Below are 26,641 nucleotides of genomic sequence, written 5' to 3'. Positions count from 1 at the left end.
TCCGCTACTCTATAACCCAGGCCCTAACGTCACAGTGGACGAAAGGCTAGCGCTTTCAGAGGTCGCTGCCCGTTTAGGCAATACACGCCTTCCAAACCGGCTAAATACGGCATAAAAATCCAGGTTGCGTGCGACATGAACACCAGCTATATGTCAAATGTGCAGGTTTACACCGGAAAGCCAGTCAGAGGAGCCCCAGAGAAGAAACAGAGTACAAGGGTCGTGCTCGATACGGTCTCGGGGGGGGGGGGCACGACATATAACCTGTGAATTTTTTCACAAGCTACGACTCGGGTCAGGAGCTTCTAAAGAGAAAGCTCACGACGGTCGGAACGGTCCAAAAGAACAGGGCCGAACCACCGGAAACCGAGAACGTGGCCCCTCGGTCTTCTGCGTTCACAGACGCCACAGCCCTAGTGTCTTACTGCCCCAAAAAGGGGGTTAAAAAAAAAAAAAAAAAAAAGGGTCACGCTCATGAAATCAGCACACGAGAAGACCAGAAACCAAGTACGATCCTAGACTACAGTGCCACCAGGAGCTTGGGGGGGGGGGGGGGGGGGACTCTGACAAAGTCACGGGGTCCTACGGCACCGAGCAAACGACTGCATGCTGGCCACTAGTCGTCCTTTACGATGCGATCGATCCGTCTGCCTACGACGCGGTCATCGTTTGGACGGAGATCTTTCCTGACCGGAACGTGTCAAAGCTGGACAAGAGGCACATCTTCCTCGAGGAGCTGGGGAAGGCGCTCACGGTACCGCGTATATGACGGAAGCGGCACATGCTGAGGAGCCCGGCTACTACAGAGAGGAAGATCCAAAAGAGGACTTCACCTAGTACACCAGTGCGTGCATGCGCACACACGTCTGCGAGAGCATGTTGTGCGTCTTGGGATCAGCGCCAAAAAAAAAAAAAAAACCCCATAGTAATTATCCTCCTGAGGTCAAGATGAGCATGACCTCTGTGAAACATGCAAAATTTTTGCACGAAGCACGCTGCGATGACGCACGCACACCTTGTTCATTTTTGTGCATTTCTGGTTCTAAACATTGCATAGCGTTTACTATCGCGACGTGTGCCGGGGAGACTCGCGGACGCGCCGCGTTCGTATCGCCGATTTCTTATTTTGTCCGGTTCAAAAAAAACAGCACTTAAATAAGTTAACTTTCGGTGCAAATCCTCATGACTCATTTGTCTCGATTTTAAGGTCAACAGGTCAATTCGATCCTGAACAGATGATGCGTCTCATGTTAATTTATCATCGCTCCGTAAAAAGAAAACATTTCAAAATGTAAAAATAAATTTTTTAAACAGTCATGTGAAACTATTCAGGGACGAGAATGAAAAATATTTAAAAAGTCTGAAAAAAGCCATGTTTTAGATTGAACAGGCATGTACAATTGGTATTACGTATTGGAAATTTTTTTTTAAATCAAAAACTACAAGTTCATCTCGGCCTAAAAAATTTGGGCCAAAACGATCGTTTTGGTCTGAAAAAGTAGGAAATCCGCAGATCGGCAGAAAATTCTCATCCCTGAACTATTGTACACGTTGGTCTTTCCAACATACATTTAAAAAAAAAAAAAAAAAACACTTGAAAAACGAGTGAATTATCCTCATCGAGCCATGATCCGTGAGAGGGAAAGAACACCGCTGCGCTAAATATTGACTGAAACGGTTAGTAACGGAGTTAATCGTGAGATATAAACAACATTTATCGGGATTTTTTTCGGGTTTGACGCTTTTGGACAATTAAACCGACCCGGGAACGTCGTCGCCGTTCCCGACGAACGTAACGGGAGGGTCACGGAGGCGAATTTCGTTAGCGTGGCGTATACTCGGACGTCGTCGCCGATAAGGAGACGGCAGATGTATTATAGTCGCGGGTACGCCGACGCAAACGAAAGCGGTGACCGTTTACGCGCCAAACTTTGACGATGTTAATTTCTCGAACGGATCACTTCGCGATATACCCCGTTTGAACACCCGCGCGTCGATTCTCGGAGGTGACCCGGATCGCGCGTTCGACCCTGGACCGGATCGCTCCGGTCCCCGCTCCGTACCCCTTTCGGCCACGGCCAAGTCTTTTTCCGATTTTGCGACTCGAAGCGGCTCGGTCGACCCTCGGAGGCGCCGTCGACGACGTCGATCGGGGACGTGCGACTGCTCCCTCTCCGGAATTATTTAAAAAGCGGCTAATAAAGCGGAGTTTGATCTCGTCTCTACCGGAAAGGCAGAGCGTACGCCGTCGCGAACCGGAGGCGTTTACTACGAACGCGGCGACGGACCGAGCCGATCGCTAGCTCGCCGGTCGAAGCGTCGAGCCGCTTCGCGTCTTATGTACCGGGTTAATAACGACTCCGCCGTTATCGTGGCCGATCCTGTAGCGATTAATAACGCGTTTAAATCTTTTCATTCCTACTTGTACAAATCCCCACCGAAATGAACAAGTTTCTGGCCGATCTTCAAATTCCCACTATTCAACGCTTCTTTTTCCCCTCGAGGAATTAAAATCTTCAATTAAAGCGGCGCGATCTAATAAGGCCCCTGACCCGGATGGACTCCCTATCGAGTTCTCGAAGAAATTTATCGATAAATCGTCCCCTTTACTTTTGTCGACGTTTAACGAATCTTTTGAAAATGGCTCGTTACCGCCTACTTTGACCCGAGCTTCGATTTTGCTTCTTTTAAAAAAAGTGAGAAGGACCACGCTTCGCGTAGCTCTTATAGACCCCCGTCCTTACTCGACGTGAAGGTTTTGGCGAAGGCGGTCGCCGAGAGAAGGTTTTTCCCGATATCGTCTCCGAGGATCGAACGGGTTTTATCGAGGGTCGCCGTATATTTAACGCTCGTACTCTTTTTGATATCGTTTATTCCGAGCCCACGGACAACCTACCTGAAATCGCGGTCTCTACGGATGCCGAAAAGGCGTTCGACAGGGTGGAGCGTGGGTACCGGTTTGCAGTTCTGGAAAAATTCGGTTTTGGCGATTAAATTTATTAGACGGGTGAGATTATCGTACGCTTCGCCACAAGTCCATACTAATGACGTTCGCTCAGATAATTTCGTGTGGGACGCGCCAGGGGTGCCCTCCATCCCTCTTTGCTTTGGCGATCGAACCTTTGGCCACCTCGATACTTTCCTCCACGTCGCTAATGGGCGTCGTCCGTAACGGCGTCGGATATCGTCCGTCTCTGCACGCGGCCGATTTGTCGACGTACGTCGCGGATCCCGTGTCTCGCCTTCCTATCCGTCTTAGATAAGTTTAGCTCGTTCTCAGGCTACGAGGTAAATCTTAACAAAAGCGAACGTTTCCCTATCGACGCGGCCGGTTCGCTTCTCCGACGAGCCGACTCGCCTTTTAAAATCGGTCCTTCCGGATCGAAGCGTCTCGGTGTCTATGCGACTCGCGCTTTTTCTGGACTCTTTTCTGCCAACTTCACCCCGCTCGTAGCTCTAGTTAAATCTGATCTTCGGAGATGGAATAATTCGCCTCTCTCTTTGGTAGGAAAGATCAGCGTCGTGAAAATGAACGTTCTCCCGAAACTCCTTTATCTATTTCGATCGATTCCTTTATTTTTACCTAAATATTTCTTTGACTCTTTAGACGAGGTAATCGGCTCCTTTGTTCGGGGCGCGCGATCTCCGAGGGTCCGTAGATCGTCGTTACGGAAACGCGAGTTTAGGTCTCGCCCTGCCAAATTTTCTATTTTACCGTCGGGCGACCCGTATTCATAAAATACGCCGTCGGATCGATTTTCCTAATTTAATTTGGTGCGAACCGGCAGCTCGATTTTCCTCCGATTCGTCCTCTGTATCTGCTCTTATATATTCTTCTCTTCCGGTCAAGATTTCGACGCATACTTAAAACCCCGTCGCGCTCGATACTTTTAAGATCCGGTTTCAATTTCGGAAATATTTTACATTTTCTGCTGCGTCTCCTCTGGGTCCGCCGTGTAATCATCACCACTCGCTTCCCCCCCCCCTCACGTATAGATTCTGCTTTTTCGGTACGGCATAAAAAAGGTATCCGTCGTTTCCGGGATACGTGTTCCGACGGTATTTTGGATAGCTTTCCCAATTTGTCATCGTCGTACGGATTACCCGCAAACCACCCGTTTCGGTATTTTCAAATTAGACACTTTGTCTCGAAACGTTTCTCTTCTTTCCCCTCTCTACCCCCCCCCCCCAGCAATCTTGGGAAGACTCGCTTACTCTCAAGACGCCGAGTAGGGGGTTTATTTCAGCGTTATATAACCGTACGCCGGGCCTCGGCGATCGCTCCGACTTGAAAATTAAGGCTGCGTGGGAGGAGGAGATAGGTCTTCAAATCGACGATGACCTGTGGAACGGAGCGGCGAGCGGGTCGGGCACCGTCTCGTCCCGTGCGCGTTCGGCACTTATTCGGTTTGAAGTGATACGCGGGGTGCGTTTTTCTAAACTGAGGTTATCTCGCGTTTTCCCCGAGGTACGGGACAAATGTGACCGTCCTTCAAATTCACAGTGTCGTACGTTTTTCTTTTGCCCTCGCCTACACGATTATCGGTCCGGTCATTTCGATATAATGTCCACCGTAATGGGAATTGACGTACGACCCTGTCTTTTTATTGCCGTTTTTGGAACTCCCGTCGACCCGAGGCTATTCGATTCCGATCGACGAGAAGTTATTAATTTCACCTCTTCGATAGCCGAACGCCGCCGCCTCCTCCGGTGGAAGTCTTCTAACCCCCCCGTGTCTCAGTGGCTTAAGGACACCGTGTTCTCTCTCGAACTTGAAAAAACTAAATACGCAATGAGAGGGTGTACCCATAACTTCTTTTCCAAGTGGCGATCCTTTATTTCGTATTTTAATGAGTTGCGGGTCCTGCCGGATTAGATGCCGGTTTGTTAAACATCCACGTTCGGGGAGACTTCCGGTGATGCGGACCGAGTAGCAGCGTTCGGTGCGAGCTCCCGCTTTGTCGATGCAAAAACATCCCGATACCGATGCCTAACTCGGCCTAATTCGATAAAAACACTTGTAGAATTTAGCTGATGTCACTAGACCACCCCTCCTAGAACTGCCACCTTATTGTGGTGGAGGGGTTTGTGTGCTTGAATGATCCTAGGAGCTATGTTGTCGGGGGCATTATGCCCCTGGTAGGGTTTCCCAAGGCAGACAGGTCCTAGGTGACAGGCCAGACCAAGAGCAGTTCACCAAAAACCCCCTATGGAGAAAAAAATCCAGGACCGTGACGTCGCCCGGTAGGACGCAGCCGGGGCCCCACCCTGGAGCCAGGCCCGGGGTTGGGGCTCGTATGCGAGCGCTTGGTGGCCGGGCCTTTGCCCATGGGGCCCGGCCGGGCTCAGCCCGAAGAGGTGACGTGGGCCCGACCTCCTGTGGGTTCACCACCCACAGAGGTAGCAGTAGGGGTTTGGTGCAATGTGGATTGGGTGGCAGTCGAAGGCAGGGGCCTCGACGACCTGATCCCCGGACACAGCGGCTGGCTGTTGGGACATGGAATGTCACTTCGCTGGGGGGGAAGGAGCCTGAGCTTGTGCGGGAGGTTGAGAGGTAACGGCTAGAGATAGTCGGGCTCGCCTCCACGCATAGCTTGGGCTCTGGAACCCAGCTCCTCGAGAGGGGCTGGACTTTCCACTTCTCTGGAGTTCTTTACCGAGCCCGAAGAAGCTACGGCATATACAAACACGCTGGGTGGTGAAGGCGCCGTACCGGACGGAAGAGTAAGTTCATCTTAGAAACGGGGCCGGCACGGCACGCAGCCGTAAATAATTGCGCTTTGCCGGTCTTAAGTGAAGATGTCGGACGGGAGCCGGCGGATGTCGGACATGGCCGAGATGGACCGGAAATGGCCGGACGCTGGCCGAAGGTAGCAGCATTTGATTGACGGGTCCCGTCATACGGATCGTGCGTCTCCTGTTGTCACCACCAGGTGGTAGCACAATTTTTTTTTTCCTGTGACTTTATATTATTTACTTTCTGATGGTATGGATACCAACTACTCATATTATATGACTGAGATATCCCTGTTCTTTTTGTGCGATACTCTGTGTGACAAATACAAGTGATGGTGGAACATCAGCTTAGTGGACGTAGGGCCGATTAAATAATTGATTGCGCTCGATCTTGCGGACTCAGGAACGTCATAGTAAGGTTCAGAGGGCCTAGCAAGGGTTCCTCTTCTGAAGTTGAGGTCTCCACCCTTCTCTTTATCTTGAGTTCCATTAGTCTATTTGTTCATGTATATATACTGTGTGTATATAGTTGTGTTCAGAGGTTTATTCTTGGGTTATGGAAGACAGCGCAGCAATTTGAGTTTTTTTTTCTCTGTTGTTTTCTCTCTTTCTGGTCACAAGGTATGGCACATGGAGGGAATTAGATTATGGATAGTATAATACATACAGACTTAAGGCAACAACCGATCCTCGCTCTATTTAATTCCTTACAACTACCATGACTAATTCTGTACTTAATGTATGTACATGGATTATTAGAGGCATACATCATCCTGTGAAAAGGAAAAAAATAGGCATATCTAAAAAAAAAAAAAGAAGGGGTTGACATAGCACTACTTCAGGAAACACACCTAAAAAGACATAGAACATGAAAAACTTAAACGGGAATGGGTGGGACAAATATTTTTTTCCTCTTTTACGTCCAATAGCAGAGGAGTTTGCATCCTTATTAACAAACGGCTTTCTTTTATGCTAGAATCCTGTACTGAAGATATGTTGCAATAAAGGGACGCCTGTTTGGCGAAAATATTTCTATTTTAAATGTTTGTGCCCTACCAGGTCCTGATCTCATAACAAAAGCTTTCTCAGAATTAGCGGAGTTGGACTGTGCTCAGTCGATTGCTGGCGGTGACTTAAATTGCATATTAGACCCTCGCGTTGATAAGTTACCTGCTGAAGAAACTAACCCTACTAAACGGGCACGAGCAACAGCCGATGGATGTGAGGCTATTTGGATGTGTGGCGAGCGTTAAATCCAAACAACAAAGAATTCACATTCTTCTCTGGAGTGCATAAAAGTAGCTCTAGAAGAGACTACTCGTTTGTCCCTAAAACAATGTTGCATTACGATATCGGACCATGCCCCGGTTTACTTAAAGTTCTCACGTGGAGAGGCTCGGCAACGATCGAGTAAATGGCGGTTTAATAATCATCTGCTGAATGACCCGAATTTCATATCTTTCTTTCAGACTGAGTTTCAGATATTCTTTTCGTGTAACAACACACCTGATGTATCTCCTTCTATTTTACGGGAGACGCGTAAGGCTTATTCACGGGGTTTGATTACATCTTATGAAAAAAAAAAGCACAAAACGAAAGCGTCGAGAAGAGCGACAGAAACTAGAGCTACAGCTATCCGAGTGCGAGAGGGCATATAACCAGAACGCTATCGATACTAATCTTAAAGCAACTCTGACCGCAACGCTCAACTCGCTGCTCACTCAGAAGGCAGAGCAGAGTATAAGATTCGCAAGGCAGAAATTATATGAATTTGGTAACAAATCCAGCAAGTATTTAGCCAGCCTGGTGAAGAATAGACCTGACTCTCAGAACATATCTTCAGTTAAAGATGTCTCTGGGCAGGTGAAACTGGATAACAATGGCATAAATAAGGTTTTTACAGAATTTTATGGAAAGTTATATATGAGTGAGCAGCCAGCAGGGGTTTCTAGACTTACAGAGGGCTTTTTCTCCAATCTGCCCAAGCCTAATGACCAACAAAAGACAGTATTGAATAAACCTATAACACTGGAAGAAGTAGCTGAAGCAGTTGGTGTTTTACAATCGGGAAAGGCTCCGGGTCCTGATGGCTTTCGCTCAGATTTTTATAAACGTTTTAAGCAGTTGTTGGTGAAGCCTTTACTTGCCATGTTTAATCGCTCCTTTGAGAAGAGAGCTCTTCCCAAAACACTTACAGAAGCGAACGTTAGCCCGATTCTTAAGAAGGATAAACCAGCGGATGCGTGTTCATCCTACCGACCTATCGGTCTACTAAATTTAGATTTCATCGAAAATACTAGCCTTAAGACTAGAGAAAATCCTTCCGTTTATCATTAATAATGACCAGACAGGGTTTATTACTGGAAGGAACTCTTGTAATAATGTTAGAAGGTTACTCAACATTATTCAGCTGTGTGTCAGCAAAATAATCTTAAGGGTACGGTAGTGGCATTGGATGCAGAAAAAGCGTTCGACCGTATAGAATGGGATTTTTTTTTTTGTTTTTCACACTCAAGGAATTTGATTTAGGTAAAGATTTTATTGAATGGGTCAAGTTGCTTTGTCGTAATCCACTAGGGGCTGTTATCACAAATGGTAAATGCTCTCCCTACTTTGCTCTGGGGAGGGGCACGCGCCAAGGGTGCCCCTTATCACCTCTGCTGTTTGCGATCGCAATCGAGCCGCTGGCAGAAGCCATTAGAACCCACTCTACTGTTCATGGTATATCGATTAATCACAGACGACATAAGATTTCCTTGTATGCTGATGATGTTCTATTGTTTATCACTCAACCAGAAATATCTATTAGGTCAGTCCTTACTGTTAATGAGTTTTCTGGTTACAAAATAAATTTCAGGAAGTCAGAGGCCATGCCATTGGGTCAGGTGCTCCACTCCCTTCCCCCGGCTTGTCACCCTTCAGATGGGCAACAGAAGGTTTTCTTTATCTAGATCTATTTATTACTCCTCTGCTGCAAAGGATGTTTAAAGCAAATTTTCAGCCTCTGCTTAAACACATCCACGATGACCTAGAGAGATGGTCTTCTTTACCACTTTCGATGCTGGGAAGAATCTCTTTGAATAAGATGAATATTTTACCACGGCTGCTCTACAAATTTAAAATGATTCCAGTCCTACTAAATAATAATATCATCAAGACGGTGAATGATTGGTTTAGATCATTTATACGGAACTGCAAAAGACCACGACTTAACTCAGCAAAATTGCAATTGCCATCCGGTCAGGGAAGATTGGCAATTCCCAACATTAGACTGTATCGAGTGGCTTCCCAATTTCGATATCTAGTAGATCGGGTAAGGAATGACTCGGACTCCGTTTGGCTCGATATCAAAGCATATAATTTAGGTAAACTGTTACAATTAGCTAGTCTCCCATTTATCCTGAATCGGAATAAACTAGAGGTTGCAGATGGTAATTTCATTGTTAAATACACACTAAAAGCTTGGGACACGATTAAGAAGTGGGAAAAAAAAGAACTGATGTTTTATCTCCAATTACTCCAATACAAAGAAATACAGATTTTCTCCCAGGCATGACAGATAATGGGTTTGCTCTGTGGGAAAGTGCTGGTATTACAACTTTGAAAGACTTATTTGAAGGGGACAGAATGATGTCATTTGACCAAGTAAGATCGAAATACAATTTATATCACACACACACACGTTTTCTTAGGTTCCTACAAGTCAAAAGCTTTATACGGAATCCAATTCGGCATAAATTTACTCTGGAAATGTCACCGACTGAGCAACGACTATACAAAATACATAGCGATAAGGCTATAGTAAGGCGATGCTATGAGGTAGGGCTGTGCGATATATCGAATATACTCGATACATCACCGAAAATTCTGTGTGCGATACATAAAATTATTATATTGTAACTATCGAGTATTTCATGGTCATCTTCTGACTTGCATTCATTTCGTGTTTGTTTAAAACATTTCCCGGTGGTTTTCTCCCTGTCCCTCAGGCAGTAATGTGAGAGGCTGCCTAAGGGTAAAGAAAACAATAACGTCACGCACTCGCCAACCAATCCCGGGCGATATCTCGGTGCTGAAAGGAACTTCCGGGAAGATTTTCTAGTTTCGGTTGTGTTGCCAGATTGGGCGGTTTTAAGTGCGTTTTGAACATATTTTGGGCTGGAAAACATCAGCAGTATCTGGCAACACTGCCGGCGGGAAGATTTCCTAGTTTCGGTTTACAGCGCTGACTCAGTTCGTGCGATCGCTGGTGCTGCATAGGCTACCGTGTAAGCTCTGTCAATTTCAGCGACAAATTAAAAATGGAAGCGGACGAATTGGTTCCTAAAAGAACTAGTAAGGGGTCAGTCATCTGGCATTTTTTTGGATATTGCGAGGAAGACGTGGAACAGCAAATGCCAATTTGTAAAATGTGCAAAAAAAAACCTGTCATCACGAAAGGCAGCAGCCGGAATTGTACACATCTGAGAGGCAGAGCCAGAAAACATTCAGTTCAAAAGTGTGCAAAGAGAAAAATGATGTTTTGCAGATCTCTCTCTTCTCTCCCTCACTCTCTCTCTCTCTCTATTGTGAATGTTCCAGTGGTTCTCAGTAGTCAGGTTAATAGCTTGGAGATCTATTTTTTAAAATAATTTAATGAATGAGCACTTTTCTTATTTAGGCTAAATGTCTCTCTCATTGTTGAGCTTGCACTTTATTGATTCGAGTTCTGAGCAGCTCTGTATTGTATTGCCCCTTTGTTATATTTTCAAGATTGTTTTTGCAGTTTGTGCCACATCTTTGTTGAATAAAAATAGTCTTATTTCAATTCAATTGTGATTAATCACTAACATGACAATTTAAAATGTGTTGTTGAAAACAACCTGTAAAGTTAACCAAGAATGTTATTTAATCTGCAGGGATTGTAGTGAAAACAGTAAAGAGTAAAAGTTAGATTTCATGGGGTCCTTTAGAGGAGATTTAAATATATCGAGATATATATCGTATATCGTGAAATGGAGAAAATGTATCGGGATATTCATTTTTTCCCCCATATCGCACAGCCCTACTATGAGGCCTTTTATAAGTACAATAAGGCTAACGATACAATTATACAAACACGGGCCCAGGACCTCGGGGTGGTAATAGACGAAGCTACGGAGGCGGATGTATGGGAGCATGCTAACAACATATCCGTATGTAATAGAGCAAAGGAATCACAATTTAAGTTACTCCATCGCCTTCAGATATCACCTGAACTCAGACATAAGATTATTCTTAATTATTGTCATTACTATTGCCATATGATAATCTACCATGATTGTGACCGACTATGCTGTGCTGAATGTTCAACCTTGGAGGGCGAGGTTCTCTTGAAGGGGGGGATAAATGTAAAAAAATGTTGTATGTGTGAATAAGATATGATGCATAATTAATAATAAAGATATACATTTAAAAAAAAAAAATTCCACGTTTGTGATTTCTGCCTCGGCCAGAGTGGGACGTGTCAATGTTGGGATTAATTTGTTGATTTTTTTCCAAGAACAGACAACTAGATAAAGGAAACATTAACAACAACAGCCCAAAAAATAAAATAAAAAAAACAAATGAGAAAAGTATTTGGTAAATCTGTACTGCAGTTTCATCGTCATTTTTATTTTTACCAATAAAGATATTTTGGGGGGAAAAAAAAAAAAAAGTGGCGTATACTCACGTTCATGGCGCCGTTGATCTTGGAGACGGTCTCGTCGTCGGTGGGGAACTGATAGATCTGCACTCCGTTGCTCACCAGCTCGCTCATGATCTTAATCTTAAACTTGTGCAGCTCGCTTTTAGAGATGGTGTCCGCTTTGGCGATAACCGGGATTATGTTCACCTTTAAAAACAACGCACGCGCACACAATCAGGCACGGCTGTCAGACTACGAGTACGCGCCGTGGTGAAATCCGCCAAACCGAGCGACGACAAAAATTCGGCGAGCTCGAGCGTATCCGAGTTACTCTAGCCTCGATCGGTAAGGGTACGCCGGCGTTCGAAACGACAGACGACGCCCCCCACTAAGGTGGGGCAAATCTCATCGTTTTTATCGTATCGTTTGAAACTGTAACGCGAGTCCATTAGGTTACTAAAACGCGCACCTCCGCTTCATTATATTACTTGAACTTAAAACCGTTTGATCTCGCTTAACTATAAGAGCGATCGGTTTGCTCCCGTGATTCAAACAGGCTTACGTACGCGTTGTTAAATAAGAACAATTAATTAAATTAGGGCCACGTGGCTCGAAATTCTCTGCTATTTTTTCCTGCTTCACCACGACCCAATTCAAGATACTACGTCATGGTATCACGTGGTGGGCTTTCCCTGTTCGTGCAAGGCATCGAGAGATATACAAATTTGAAACGAGCGAGAACGACGGAGGACGCGAACAAAACGTGAAAGACCGACTACGGTAACGGAAAGAAAGCGAGAAGAAAAGACGTCGTGTCGCGAAGGAAAGGAAACGCAGGACCTAACTAATAATTATCGGCACTCGGCGAGCGCCTCGGAGCGATCGGCTATTTGTTTAGCGACAGAACGACGGAACCGTCAGCGCACGGTCAAAGGTAAACCTGTAGACGACGGCGATACGATACCGTACGCCAGCCGCCGTAAAACCTTAAAGTGCATACCCTGGATCAATTTCTTTTTTTTATATGAAAGTATGTTCCTTTACACACTTATCCAGAAGTGTAATTTTGCACAAGGCCGTCTGTCTACAGCAGAAAAAATAAACACGTCTGGAAAAATCCCAAGGGAGTCTGGAGCCAGATTCGTGACGTTATCTGCAGAAGCGCCAGCAGGCTGCGCGAGCTTTGCACGGTTTCAGTGCACAGCCTGTGTAGACCAAGCGCTCCCATTTCTCTCTCGTTGTCCGGTCTTTTGGGAAACGATGAGTACTAATCCCATCGAGATTGGTGTTGCTACACCCTCCTACGATACATCTCTTAACCATTTTAATAATTACGCGATAACGTTAAAGAAATTTGCAGAAAACCACCAGGCCGTTTTCTTGTAAACAAACCGGCGCTGATGTAAGATTCAGAGGGAGGTGTCCCGCATGCGACGTCACGAAAATCCATGTTTGCCGGGAAATGCAAACGCCGAGTTTTTTCAGAGGCGGACCGATTCGCCTCAAACGGCTAGATTTCGACTGAATTTTTCTGGTCTTGTGCAAGGTAAAAAAAATGGCATAAAATGCAGAATGTTACAGATATTTGACCAAAGTTGAATATAAAATAGGAGAATTACATTGATCTCGCTCCTGAATTTACCCGTGATATGCACTTTAAAGAAGAGAAAGAAGCAGCCGATGGTAAAACCTGCGCACGCCTACTTCCTCCGCCTGCTCGACGCAAGCGATCTCACGCACGCTGTTTGCTCAGGAATCCCCTCAAATTAAATAACTTCCCAGCCACAGAATGTCCTGTTTTTTTTTTTAAATAAAAGATTACAGAAGTAAACATATCACAATAACCAAATTTCAAAGGGAACTAAATTTCACCGATTTTAGGTAATCGAAAGGCCGTCTAGCTTTAACACATAACTAGTTTCTGTGGTTTGCTCGCTCTTCCTAATAATTCTTTGCAAGTTTTTAGAAGACCGAGACCGAGCGATTTTGCATGACAGGCAAAGTGTTTCCAAAACAGACACGAAACACAAATCCACCTTTACTCCAAACGACACTACACGAACTACTGAAATCGTACAACACCGACGCATATTCGTCCACCGCAAAAGTAATGTCAGCAGCTTCGTTCCCCCCACCACCAATCGAAAAGCCAAACGTGAAAAGTTACCGTTTCGTAATGTAGTCGCAGGGTTTAGATCGCCTAAACCACAACAGTTCGCGCACAAAACCTTTGCAAAGAAAGAAAGAAAAAAAAAAAAAAGTCACCCTCTCGAACGGCTCAGAGAGCCACGCGCCACGATACCGACGCTACTTCGGTCCCGCTGCCAGCGTTCGAGGAGAAACAACTTCCCAGAACAAAGCCCGCTTCAGCATTTTCCCATTTCGTCAACGTCGTTAGGCGTTTCTGAGCGTTTTTGAGACTTAAGAACACGAGCGACGGATCTTTACGCACGTTACTCTCGACGGACCCGATTACATTTAGAACTAGAGTGAGGAGGGTCAAAAAAAAAAAAAAATCTCTTTCTAAATAAAAGTATTACGTAGAATGGCAAAAAGAGTGCGAATTTAGATCTGGTGTAGCAGGAACCCCTACCCAGATTAAACTCGGGTAGAGTTTGGCCCAGGGCGGCACGGTGGTGTAGTGGTTAGCGCTGTCGCCTCACAGCAAGAAGGTCCTGGGTTCGAGCCCCGGGGCCGGCGAGGGCCTTTCTGTGTGGAGTTTGCATGTTCTCCCCGTGTCCGCGTGGGTTTCCTCCGGGTGCTCCGGTTTCCCCCACAGTCCAAAGACATGCAGGTTAGGTTAACTGGTGACTCTAAATTGACCGTAGGTGTGAATGTGAGTGTGAATGGTTGTCTGTGTCTATGTGTCAGCCCTGTGATGACCTGGCGACTTGTCCAGGGTGTACCCCGCCTTTCGCCCATAGTCAGCTGGGATAGGCTCCAGCTTGCCTGCGACCCTGTAGAAGGATAAAGCGGCTAGAGATAATGAGATGAGAGTTTGGCCCAGGCCGGAGCACACCCCGGGGGATAAACCGTCCTCGGCCAAACTATACCAGAGGTGTAAAACGGCCTACGCCAGACTGTACCCCTCCGGGCCAGAACGTACCCCTCTGCGTAAAGAGGATTCGATCGTATTTACACGGTACGTATACGCGCGCTCGCTTTTTAACCCGGAGGAAACCGAACGGGTTCCCGAGCGATTAAAGGTTTTCATTTTGCGTGTGCGTCGTCGTTCGTAAACTGAAATCTTTGTAAATTACAGTTAGGAAAGTCTAATTCTACTAGGGCGACGTCATCATCCGCCAAAAAGTCAGCGACTCCACGGATCGGTCGACTCGTCCCGCGAGCTTCGATCCACAGTCGACGACAGGACGCGCTCTTTATCTCAAAAACGAGCACGATCGTTTCAACGTCGGCGTTTAACTTTGAGCGTTTGTATCGTAGCTAGAACTTGCCAGTCTTACAAGTTGGAGTTTCGGTTCGTTACGAGTTTTATTATATTCGGAAGAGTCGAATTAATTGAAAGTTACGGTCGATTATAATCGAATGTGACGTTTTGGATACGTGCTTTTATTTTAACGCGTAAACGCTACTGACGAGCGTGGCGGCAATCTTTGAAGAAGAAGTTTAATATTTTTAGCGATTAAAGTTTTTCTGTTCGAAGTAATAGTCTACGCGTTAAGATTTAGGTCAGTTAGCTTTCTCGCTTAACTTGCCCGACGAAACATTGAAAAATTAAGTAATTCTTGCGCATTTCTTCCGACGCTACCGATATCGCGGGGGTGTAATTTGGCCCGAGGGGTACGAATCGGCCAAGGCCACGACGTACCCCGGAGCACGAATCGGCCTAGGCCGTAACGTGCCCGGGGTATAATCCGGCCTAGGCCGCTTTGACCCCGGGTACGGTCCAGACCGGGGGTACGCTACGGCCCGTAACGACGGGTGGGGATTTAGATCCTTAATCGGCAAGCCAAAGTCGAAAGCGGCGAGGAAAAACTCCGAGACCCAGATCGTCTTCCGGGTGACCTCGGAAGAGTGCGGGATCGTAAAATCGTTTCGACGTACACGCGTAGAAGAGCAAAGACAAACCGTACCGAGTGTTTGCGCATAAAGGACGTTCAGTAGTATCGCTTTTTTTTTTTTTTTAAAGTCTAGAACTCCGTATCCGTTTAATTAAAACGTATTCGGCACCAACCTTGCTGTCCAGTTTCTTCATGGTGACGAGGTCGAGGGATTTCAGCGAATGCCCAGACGGGGCGATGAAGTACAGGCAGGCGTGGATGCGCGAGTCGTGGTAGTTGTGGAGCGAGCGCTTGATCTTCAGTTCTTCTTGGAGGTAGGACTCGAACTGCGTGTCGATGTAGTCCACCACGTGCTGGTAACTGGAAAACCGAATTTTCCGTTAAATCGGGGAGCGAACAGAACTTTCAAGAAATCCGCTTACAAATAATTATTCCCCGTCGACGCTAGAAGAGAAAAAGTACACGGACACCTGACGTTCGGCCGCTCGAAGTTTCGGGGTCTCTTTCGTTAGGCTTAGACGACTTTTGTCATCTTCCGGTGCTCGACGAGCATACGCCGAACGAAATTTCGTCGCGGTTTGGCTCGGCGCAGAAATAAATATGAAGCGTGTTAAATTACGCAGCAGCAAAAAATATAATAAAGCACAATAGTATAAAGTGACCTGCGGAATAAGGAACGTTCGAGTTATAAATAAAAAGTTTAGAGTGCAGCAGTCCGGCGACCCGGGGGAAAAGTAGTCACGGAACCTGGCGGTCCCGCACCCGACGCTGCAGAACCTCTTTCCGGGGGCCGGAACGGTCTGTAGCGAGGGGTCGCCGATGACGTTTCTGGCTCGAGACGCACCGAACGTTTTCGGTGGGAGATGGTTCCGGACCGCGAGCGGGCCAGTTTAGCGCCCGTGCTCTTTTACTGACGCGCGTAGTACGCGGTAGCGCGTATTTGTCGAAAATATCTTCATCTGTTAAAGTTTTACAATTTACCCTTCTCCGGAACCCAAACGTCCGATCTCGCCGACGCTCTCGGAGCCGAATGATCACGAGTCCCCGCGGCCACGCCCTGAAATCCGTGGAAAACCCGTCCCGAGGGAGCGGAGAACAAAAAATCCAGAACGGGACGTTTGACGAGGATGCGACGGTCAGGTCAGGGCTCGAAATTAACTTTTTTTTTCTTTGTGTCCCCCAGTGGTCCCGAATTCTGTGTTGTATTGTCCCGAATGGAAGCAATAGTGTCCCCATTTTTTTCCTCTCTGAAATAACCAGTGGTTAATATTATCATATGAAGTTACTATTATATTTGTAACTATGCGATTTTGAACCCTTTATATCATTTTTACAATAAGTCACAAGACACAAGCGACACATGTCCTATACATCATCTACTTCAAAATTACAGTTATTGCATTTTCAGTTTATTAAACTTTGGCGATCTCACTGTATGAATAGATACCCGTTTATTTAAAGGGGCCAACTAGCTCATTCAGAAAATGTTTCAACTCCCTACATCTGCAGTACACTTTAGTTGAAAATAAGACCCCTTTTATGTTCATTTCATCTACTTATACCTTGAATATCTGTTGGCACTTATAAGGCCAACTTATAATTTTCACCATTACCGTTATCCATTTTTATGAACTTTCCGTTATCCATTTTATGAACTTTCGCTGCCGAAACGTGGGTGCAAATGTTAGCAACATCAACATAGTGCCAGGTCCTAGCCTAGTTGTGCTGCTGACTGACTAAACTTTCTGAACTAGAAAGACACCAAGAAAACTCACTTATTCTGTTGAACGGTATCTTCCGTCAATATCATCCACATCATTCCTGTTGTATTTTATAACGTGTCTAACAGTGTTCATTAAGTTCATTCAGTTGCTAGCGTTGCCTGCAGACCAGGCGATGACACTTTGGATCCTGAAGGTCCCGGAGACGTTATGTCTGGGCTTTCAGTTTCTTCCCCGCGGTCGGTCCGCTTCAACCACTTAAGCATTTTTGTTCTGGCGAGAGTCGGCGCAGCGTGTGCGGTAGCAATTCCATTCCAAGTCCATATAATGCGGACTCCGGCCGAAGATTCTAGAACAGAATGCGCTGCTCTGTAGCCTACGGATGCAGGTGCATCGAAAGTGTAGCTACTATGTATTTTTCGCTGTTAACGTTTTAAAATTAAAATTGACAAATTAGGTGAATGTCTACGTATGTGTTACGGCTTTGTAAATAATATTAATGTAGAACTTTTTTTCTAGATCTATTTTTTTCCATTGTCCCGGGATTGTCCCAGATATGATAATTTTGTGTCCCGATGACATTTTTTATGGTCCCCGGGACGTCGGGACACCGTTAGTTTCGAGCGCTGGGTCAGGTGTCCGCAAACTTTTGCCCGCGTCGTGCGTTTTCACTTGACCGACTACGTTTTCGTCTGACCCGTTCGTATAAACGTCTTACCGACCGTCCCCCTCACCTGTCTTGTTTGTTCATCTGGTCTCCAAACCCCACAGTGTTGACGATGGTGAGCTTGAGACGCACGTTGCTTTCCTGCAGGTCGTACGTCTGGGCACGGAGCTTGACGCGGGGCTCGAAGTGAGACGACTCGAAGTTCTCAAAGTTGGTGTTGAACAGCGTGTCCATCAACGTGGACTTCCCGATACCCGTCTCACCTGTAGACAAAATACGTACGTGTCTCGGTTACAAAGAATAATGCTCGAGGGAGGAGGGTTTTTTTTTTTCCCCAAGTGTTATCTGATAATTTCTGTGTTTTCTCTGATGTTTCCATGTCCCCTCACATTCAGAACAGCTCAACGACTATGGGTAGGAGAGTCATAAACGACAACACATGCATTCTCTTTGAGCAAGCTCTCTCTCGGATCTCAACTAAAATGTCAGACTCTGTAGACGACTTACTGGAAATTTTTAATTTAAATATGACCCAAATTATGGATGATATTCTCCATTCAAAATCAAAAGAGTCAATGACAAGCAGAAAGAACCATGGAAGCAATACCCAGCTGTTAAATTGCTAGAGAGAGAAATGTAGGAAGACTGAAAGAAAATGGCGCAAATCTAAACTTCACATCCATTATCAAATCCATAGAGATGCTTTGTAAATATAATTATGAACTTGATAAAGCAAGACAGTCTTTCTTCTCCAACATTATCATCAACAGGAATATGAACAATGCCCGTGTGCTATTTTCAACAGTCGAGAAGCTAACTAATCCCCCACCACAATTAGCACCTGAACTTCTCTCAGTTAATAAATGCAATGAGTTTGCATCCTTCTTCAAAGGGAAAATTGATAAAATACGGCAGAATATTGCTCATAATATATCTCAGTTGCAAATAACTGAAAAGCTGCAATCACCAGTGACACAGACAGACAATTTCAACACAATGTCAGAATTTTGTTTGATTGATTACGAGACTCTTGAAAAAAAACTGTACAAAATCTCAGTTCCTCAACATCTGAATTGGACATTCTGCCCACCAACGTTTTTAAGTCTGTTCTTCACCTTATAATTACAGATGTGCTTCAGATCATAAATACATCCCTAGAGACTGGTATTTTTCCTGTGTCCCTGAAAAAAGCCGTTGTAAAGCCCCTACTTAAAAAGAATAATCTGGATCCTTCAGTATTGAACAACTACAGGCCAATATCAAATCTACCATTCATCGGGAAAATCCTTGAAAAAATTGTCTTCAATCAATTAACTGCCTTCTTGATATCAAACAGCTGTTTTGATAACTTTCAGTCAGGATTTCGTGCCAATCATAGCACTGAAACAGCGCTGATTAAAGTTATAAATTACATCCGTCTTAATACCGATGCAGGCAAAACATCGGTCCTGGTGTTACTGGACCTCAGTGCAACTTTTGATACCGTTGATCACAACATACTGCTATATCGACTTGAACACTGAGTTGGGTTGACTGGTAAAGTTATCAATTGGTTAAAATCATACTTAAAAGATAGAAGCTTCTTTGTTACCATGGGAAATTGTACCTCAACATCAATGTCCTTGACCTGTGGTGTCCCCCAGGGGTCGATCCTTGGACCATTACTATTCAACATTTATATGCTCCCACTTGGACAAATTATCAAGAACAACTCAATTTTGTATCACTGCTATGCAGATGACACCCAAATTTATTTTGCTCCATCACCTAATGATTATGCCCCCCTTGAATGTCTCTACCAGTGTATCGACCAAATCAACAACTGGATGTCACAATTTTCTTCAGCTGAACACAGATAAAACAGAAGTAATTCTATTTGGGGAAAAAAGATGAAAGACTCAGGATTACCACTATTCTTGACACAAAGGGGATTAAAACAAAAGATATGGTTAAAGGTCCCATGGCATGGTGGTTTGTTGATGCTTTAAACGGGCTCGTGGAGGTTTCCGGATGTTATATCCGCAGCCTTTCTCGAAATGAACCCTCGGCACGTAGATATAGCCTCCTGGGAGAAAGCCCCATTTCAGCGCTTTTCCCAGTGCGTCGTTTTGCTAATGAGAAGCAGGAGGCGGGGAAGGGTAGAGGGTGGGGGCGGGTCTTATCATTAATATTCATGACATGTAAACGTGTTACCTCTGACTGGCTAACAGCACTGTGACGCTACCTCCAGTGGGTCAGAACAAGCGGATGTCTTACTATGGCGAGAGAGAAGGAACAAACCGCGAAGGGAAAAATATGTCGCTGATGTCATTAAGGTGCGACGCGAGGAAATAAAATAAATTCAACAAATGTTTGGGTTTTTACTGAACAAACAAAAATAAAACGAACGAGCGACTTAAAAAAAAAAAAAAAGGATGTGGGTGTCTTTGTAAAAACCGTTTTGATTGGCTATTATAACAGAGCATGCTGCATGCTTTTTGGTTTTGTAGCACAGAGTACCTGGCTAACTGCAGGAAGCGGTTAGCTGCACAGCTAATGTAGCCATTGCAAGGCTAACGTGGCACCGATTTTAAAACACGGCAAAACGACTTAACAGTTATACACTTACTTGTTCGGTGTTTGTGGCTGATGCGGCAGGGATGCTTGGTACGGACCCAGGCTTCAGTGACGGTTGATGTGCAAAACCTGCCCTGTACTGTCCCAAGTTGTGGAAACATTCATCAGGAAAATGCTTCTGACAAACATACACCGTCTTAGGTAGACTCGACGGCGTGTTATCGGAGTAAATAAAATTAAGCCACTGCGTCTTCAGGGGCTCTCCCGTCGGCAGTAAAAACAGACTCCTTTCTGTGTTGTCACATCCATGTACAGCGCAACTTCCATGTTTGGTGGCAACTTTTGAGCTGGGCGGGCAATCCATACAGTGTGTGGGAATCCAGAGAGGGGGGCGTGGGGATCATCTCCCTTGCTGACGCAGGCAAGGGAAGAGTTTATCAACGCGCCGTTTTGACGCGCCATTCTCAAATGTTGGGCATAGTTTGGTTTACACATTATGAAATTTCTAGCCACTGGGGTGACTTAAGAAGGTCAGAGGAACTCATTTTAACGTTAAAAAACCTCAGAAAGTGAAAATTTCATGCCATGGGACCTTTAAAAATCTTGGTGTTTTCATTGACAGCGAGCTAAACGTTGACAGTCACATGAAAGCAATCACTAAATCGGCATTTTATCACCTAAAAAACATTTCCAAACTAGGAGGACTTATGTCAAAAAATGATCTGGAAAAACTTATACATGCCTTCATCTCTAGTAGGGTTGATTACTGCAATGGCCTTTTCACAGGCCTGCCAAAAAAGACCATCAAACGACTTCAGCTGGGTCAAAATGCAGCGGCTAGGGTTCTCACACGAACAAAAAGAAGAGAGCACATTACTCCAATTCTAAGGTCCCTTCACTGGCTTCCAGTAAGCTACAGAATTGCTGCTGGTGTACAAATCTCTAAATGGTACAGGGCCCAATTACCTCTCTGATATGTTGCAGCGGCCTAACCCAATCAGATCTACCAGATCGCAGCAGCAAAATTTACTGGTAAAACCTGTTGTTAAAGCAAAGTGTGGTGAAGCAGCTTTTAGCTACTATGCAGTGCAGCTATGGAACCAACTCCCAGAGGACATCAAAAATGCTCCTGCTGTTGGCAGCTTCAAATCTAGATTAAAGACCAGGCTGTTTTCAGATGCTTTCTGCTAACTGATAAATATCATCTTTACATGTTTTAAACTTTACTTAACTTTTATTCTATTCTGCTGTTTTTTACTGAACTTTTACTTCATTTTATTATTTTATTTCTACTACTGTTTAATTCTTATTTTTTTCTCTCTTCTTCCCCCTTTATTTTACGTAATTTTATTTTCTATTGTTTGCTGTTTTGCTTTTACCTCTGTAAAGCACATTGAACTGCCACTGTGTATGAAATGCGCTATATAAATAAACTTGCCTTGCCGGACATCTAAAACTGAATTGCAAACCGTACGAGAGCACATCGTTCGGTATACAGAGTTAGACATAATCAAAGGATGCATCGATAGTAAAACGTCGCAATGGAGTTTCAGGGGACAGGAGAAGGTCCGAGTGGAAAGGCGAGGCAAAAACTCACGGTTCTTTTCTCCACCGCTTCCCTTTTAAAAAAAAGAAAATTCAGGACACGCAGAAAAGAGTCTCACCTATGCAGAGGATGTTGAAGCAGAAGCCCTGACCGGTGGATTTATTGACCAGCTGATCCGGTAAGCTGTCGAAGCCGACGTGACCGGACAGGGACAAAGGACGAGCGTTTCTTTCCTGTTAAAACAAAAATATTAAATGTTATATTGATGCATATAATACAATTAGTGATACTAAAACATTTATAAAAAGCAAGAACAGTTAGAAAAAGTTTATTCCCACTTTTCCCTCTTCGTCTTGATGAAAGGACACGAAGGAAAGCGTAAACAGAGGAAAGCATAAATCGACAGCCGCGTAGGCAAAAAGACACCTAAAAATAAAGACGAGACCTGGAAATCTTAACCACTGTGTTTTTTTGGATTACGTTTGGGACGCGGTCCATAAAAGACAACACCCTTAAAAGAAAGTAACGCAGTTCAAACACGGTATGCCTCATAAAGTTAAATAGGGAGGAAAACAAAAACTGAAAAATGCGTGCGCGCATATAACCCAGTTTCCAAAAAAAGCTGGGACGCTGTGTAAACCGTAAATAACAGAATGCGTTGCAAATAATGGAAATGCTACATTTCATTAAAAATAGTACAAAGACAACATAACTGTAGAACCTGAGAATTTTTTTTAAATATGCTCATTTTGAAGTTGATGTCAGCAACACATTTAAAAACAAACAAAAAAAAAAAAAAACTTAATTTAAAAAAAAAAAAAGGTATCAGGGCATGTTTACTACTGTAGTGAATCGTCTCTTCTTTTAACACACTAAGCGTTTTGGAACTGAGGGGACAGAGTGCTGCAGTTTGGAAAGTGGAACGTTGTCCCATTCTTGTACCATTTAAGCTGCTCGCAAGTCTCCTTTGTTATATTTTGGGCTTCATAACGCAACGCGTTTTGGGTAGGATGCGGGTCTGGACTGTGGGCAGGCCGGTTTAGCAACCGGACTCTTTTACCAACGCGTATTCGTAGATGCGGTGTACGTAAAACAACTTGCGTTACATTTCTTGCAACCAAATTGCAAATCAGTGTAGTAATGTAACTTGATCATATCTACAAGTTATTTGGTCCTGCATTTAAAAAAAAAAACCTCTGAAAGTGTGTGGACAGAGCTAACGACCCAAGACTAATATCTTGTCCAGACGCACGAACCGAGACAGCATCGTCTAGTATGTAACAAACCGAGCCGTAACTTGCAAATTTCCTGAACCCGACGAAAAACAGCCTCAGTCGCAATCGCACAGTGATACCAAACCGTTCAGTCAATAGAATACAAACACCTACCTACGGAATAAAAATCACCTAACAGAATATATACGAGTCAAAATTTGCTAATGGGTAATAATGGTGAGACACACATAAAAAATCATCTCCATCCACTATTTTAAACATAAATTGGATATTTTTTGGTTTAAATAAAATAATATTGCTCTAAGAAATAATGTTGACAACTTCAGATATCACAAGCTATATTTTCCCAATAAAATCATGAATTAATTTTTGAAGTTGGTGAATTTTAGACACCCGACCGTAACAGTTCTGACTAACCAACTTCGACAAGGTTTGATTGCTATACGACTTATTGTCGGAATTAAATCAACTACACTCCATAAAACAGGTTTACTGAAGTGTTTAAAAAACCACATACAATGGGCCTGCACATTTTCTAAACACGAAAAAATCATTTTAAAAAAAGACCCTTATGCACGTTACTGTGTCCGTCAGAAGTCAACATCAACTTGTGAATAAGAATATTCCAACTAAAAACATTAATATAGAACAATATATGTAATCAATCACTTTAATATAAAAGCACCAATTGATTTATAATTAATTCTCGCCTTGGAATCTGCCTGTTTTCAAAATACATCGCTGTCTGTCAGAAAATAACGTACACAAGACTGTATCGTATATCTCCGACCGGCATAGCACCGCATGATACACAAACCTCCAGGAAATCCACACTACCACAAGTTTTGATGACATCATCGCTTTCCGAGAAGATGGAGAAAATGGCCGCCTGAGCAGCGTGTGTTTGCAGTCTGTCAAGAAAGCTAACGTGCATAATACGTAACGCACGCAAGTATAGATTTATTCTTCACTCACTAAAAATGAACCGTAGCGATCGGGGAACTGGCTGAAATACTTCATAATGGACGTAAACAAAAATTGACGCCAGTGCAACTGAAAGAATTTGCCGGGAGGGTGAACGATCGTGTGGAATGTGTTGGTCCCTGACGGAAGCAGGAAGTCACACGTTACAATCTGACGGACATTTCTTATGCACGTTATATTTTGACGTCATGACTGCGCATTCTCAGGGCAGAGATTACCCACGATGAACTTTTCCTGTGGGATGATACATACTATACACTAGGTGTTTTTCACTCTCTCTAAATTTTGTTTGAGTATTCGATTTACATGTAGAGAGTTAGATTATATTAATTTTGTACTTGTTCTACTATTGTGAAAAATGTTTCTGGGCCATAAGGCTCTTCCCTTTTCCAACCTGTCTACTTGCAGCCGTCCAATTCTCCGGTTCTAGGGGGGCCTATCTAACAGTCTAGTTTGTTTTGGGTGTACTTGTCACCATGTCAGACAGGTCTCCTTCTGGAGTCAGAGAGCTTTAAGTGGACTTGTTGGAAAAAGGAAGAGATTGATGGCCCAGAAATATGTTTCCATGGCTGTAATCCAAATTTTAAGTCTCATTTATTACTTTATGGTGCATGCATATTACTATCAGACAGTTCCGGCTGTGTGCAATACTCATGTTGTAGTCTTCATTTATGAATTTTACTATATAATTTTAGTCTTAGATTTCTCCTGTTACTTAAATATTCATATTCCCCTTTCCCTAGTCAGATCTTATAGTGCAATTAGAGTACATTTCAATGAATTTATCTTTGATAATTTATGTCCATCAAAAGTAACATGCATAAGTATACTAACCCACGTGTTTAATATTGTATTGTTCCACAGAGTCCTGTTTCCAATCCTTAATGTTAATAGTAAGTTACTACTGTTATGTTATGAGGATTTCTTCACAATGAATTCTTGTGTTATGTCGGTTCATAAGTGATAACAGAAAAGTTATCACCTTGGCTCTTGGTCGTGAATCTTTTCACCTGTTTCTTGAATAATTATATTCTCATTTTCTGGAAAGATCTTTGATATTTTCCATTAAGTATTGTAAAAACCTGATTATTTCATTCTTATATGCATGGAGTTTTGTAAAATAAGGAGAAAAAACCTAAAAATACTTCATTTTTTTCCGTCAAAAAATAACATGCACAAGCGTAGATTTGATAACTTCGCAGATGATTTTTTTGAAAATCCAGTGTGATTATCTTTTCAATTGTTAATATGTTTAATAAAAAGTTTAATATGATGTAGTTTAATTTTTCAATAAAAGAATATGAATTGACATGATTTGTTACATATTATTACCCATTAGCAGATTTTCATCCATCTCATTATCTCTAGCCGCTTTATCCTTCTACAGGGTCGCAGGCAAGCTGGAGCCTATCCCAGCTGACTATGGGCGAAAGGCGGGGTACACCCTGGACAAGTCGCCAGGTCATCACAGGGCTGACACATAGACACAGACAACCATTCACACCTACGGTCAATTTAGAGTCACCAGTTAACCTAACCTGCATGTCTTTGGACTGTGGGGGAAACCGGAGCAAACCCACGCGGACACGGGGAGAACATGCAAACTCCGCATAGAAAGGCCCTCGCCGGCCACGGGGCTCGAACCCAGGACCTTCTTGCTGTGAGGCGACAGCGCTAACCACTACACCACCGTGCCGCCCATTTTCATCCATATATACATACATATATATATATATATATATATATATATAAAAAACAAAAGAGTAACATAACATCTTTAAATTTTTACACGTCTGCAACAAACAACATTTTCCCATAAAAAATGTTTCAAGGAAATTAAAGTAACCCTTCTTGGGAAAATATGCCATCAAACCATCTTAAAGAGAGTCTGTTTTTCAGCTCCAAAGCTATTTTTTTTTTTTTTAAACACGGGATCAGATAGCTTCTAGATACGACAGAACTACGAGGGAACTTCAAAACTTTCTCGGCTTCACCCGGAAAACGTCACCGGAGAAATCGTGGTCTCCTTTAACCTAGACGCGCTCGGTCCGCTGACGTTCGCGTTTCACCGCCCCTTCGCGGAAGGCGGTCACGTCTCGAGCCTCCGGATCCTCCTCGACAGCACGGGTTCCTTAATCACAGCTCTGAAAACAGCCACCGCGTGAGCGGGATTTCAGTTTGGGAAACGTGTCAAAGTCAGACGGTGCCAGGGCGGGTGAGGAAGGTGCACGGGGCAACGGTTCAAAGCCCCGTTCGGCTGATTCTGCCCCCGCTGTGTGGACAGACGCGTCGTCCTGGAGCGACAGCGCACCGGCTCAAAGTTTTCTTTCCTCTCCTTTTTTCTGCGATCACTTCTTTGCGGACACTGATAAAAAGCTTTATGGTTACGCCCCGAAACAGGAGTCACGCCCCTCGTTTCCGGGCGAGGCCGAGAACTTTTTTGAAGTACCCTTGTACGTTAACACTACTCAGAATCAAAAAAAGATTTGCTCGTGAGAAAGCGAAAGCTAGCGGATATATTAATTTT

At 44.1% G+C, this 26,641-nt stretch overlaps 1 protein-coding gene across 2 annotated transcripts in view; it reads right to left on the bottom strand.

Annotated features, from left to right (window-relative positions):
* The window catches only part of septin10 (septin 10), a 36,226-nt gene that overhangs the window by 5,634 nt on the left and 3,951 nt on the right, over positions 1–26,641 (bottom strand). For both annotated transcript variants that reach the window (XM_060918799.1, XM_060918798.1), the window contains exons 2-5: positions 22,014–22,128; positions 17,861–18,056; positions 15,579–15,765; positions 11,429–11,590 (exon numbers count right to left, since the gene is read on the bottom strand). In XM_060918799.1, coding sequence (XP_060774782.1) covers positions 11,429–11,590; positions 15,579–15,765; positions 17,861–18,056; positions 22,014–22,128 — 660 coding nt within the window. The remainder of the gene's footprint in view (positions 1–11,428; positions 11,591–15,578; positions 15,766–17,860; positions 18,057–22,013; positions 22,129–26,641) is intronic.

This window comes from Neoarius graeffei, chromosome 4 (assembly GCF_027579695.1).
Source record: "Neoarius graeffei isolate fNeoGra1 chromosome 4, fNeoGra1.pri, whole genome shotgun sequence".
In the NCBI taxonomy this organism is placed as follows: Eukaryota; Metazoa; Chordata; class Actinopteri; order Siluriformes; family Ariidae; genus Neoarius; species Neoarius graeffei.
This window is presented reverse-complemented; position numbering and strand designations above follow the sequence as displayed.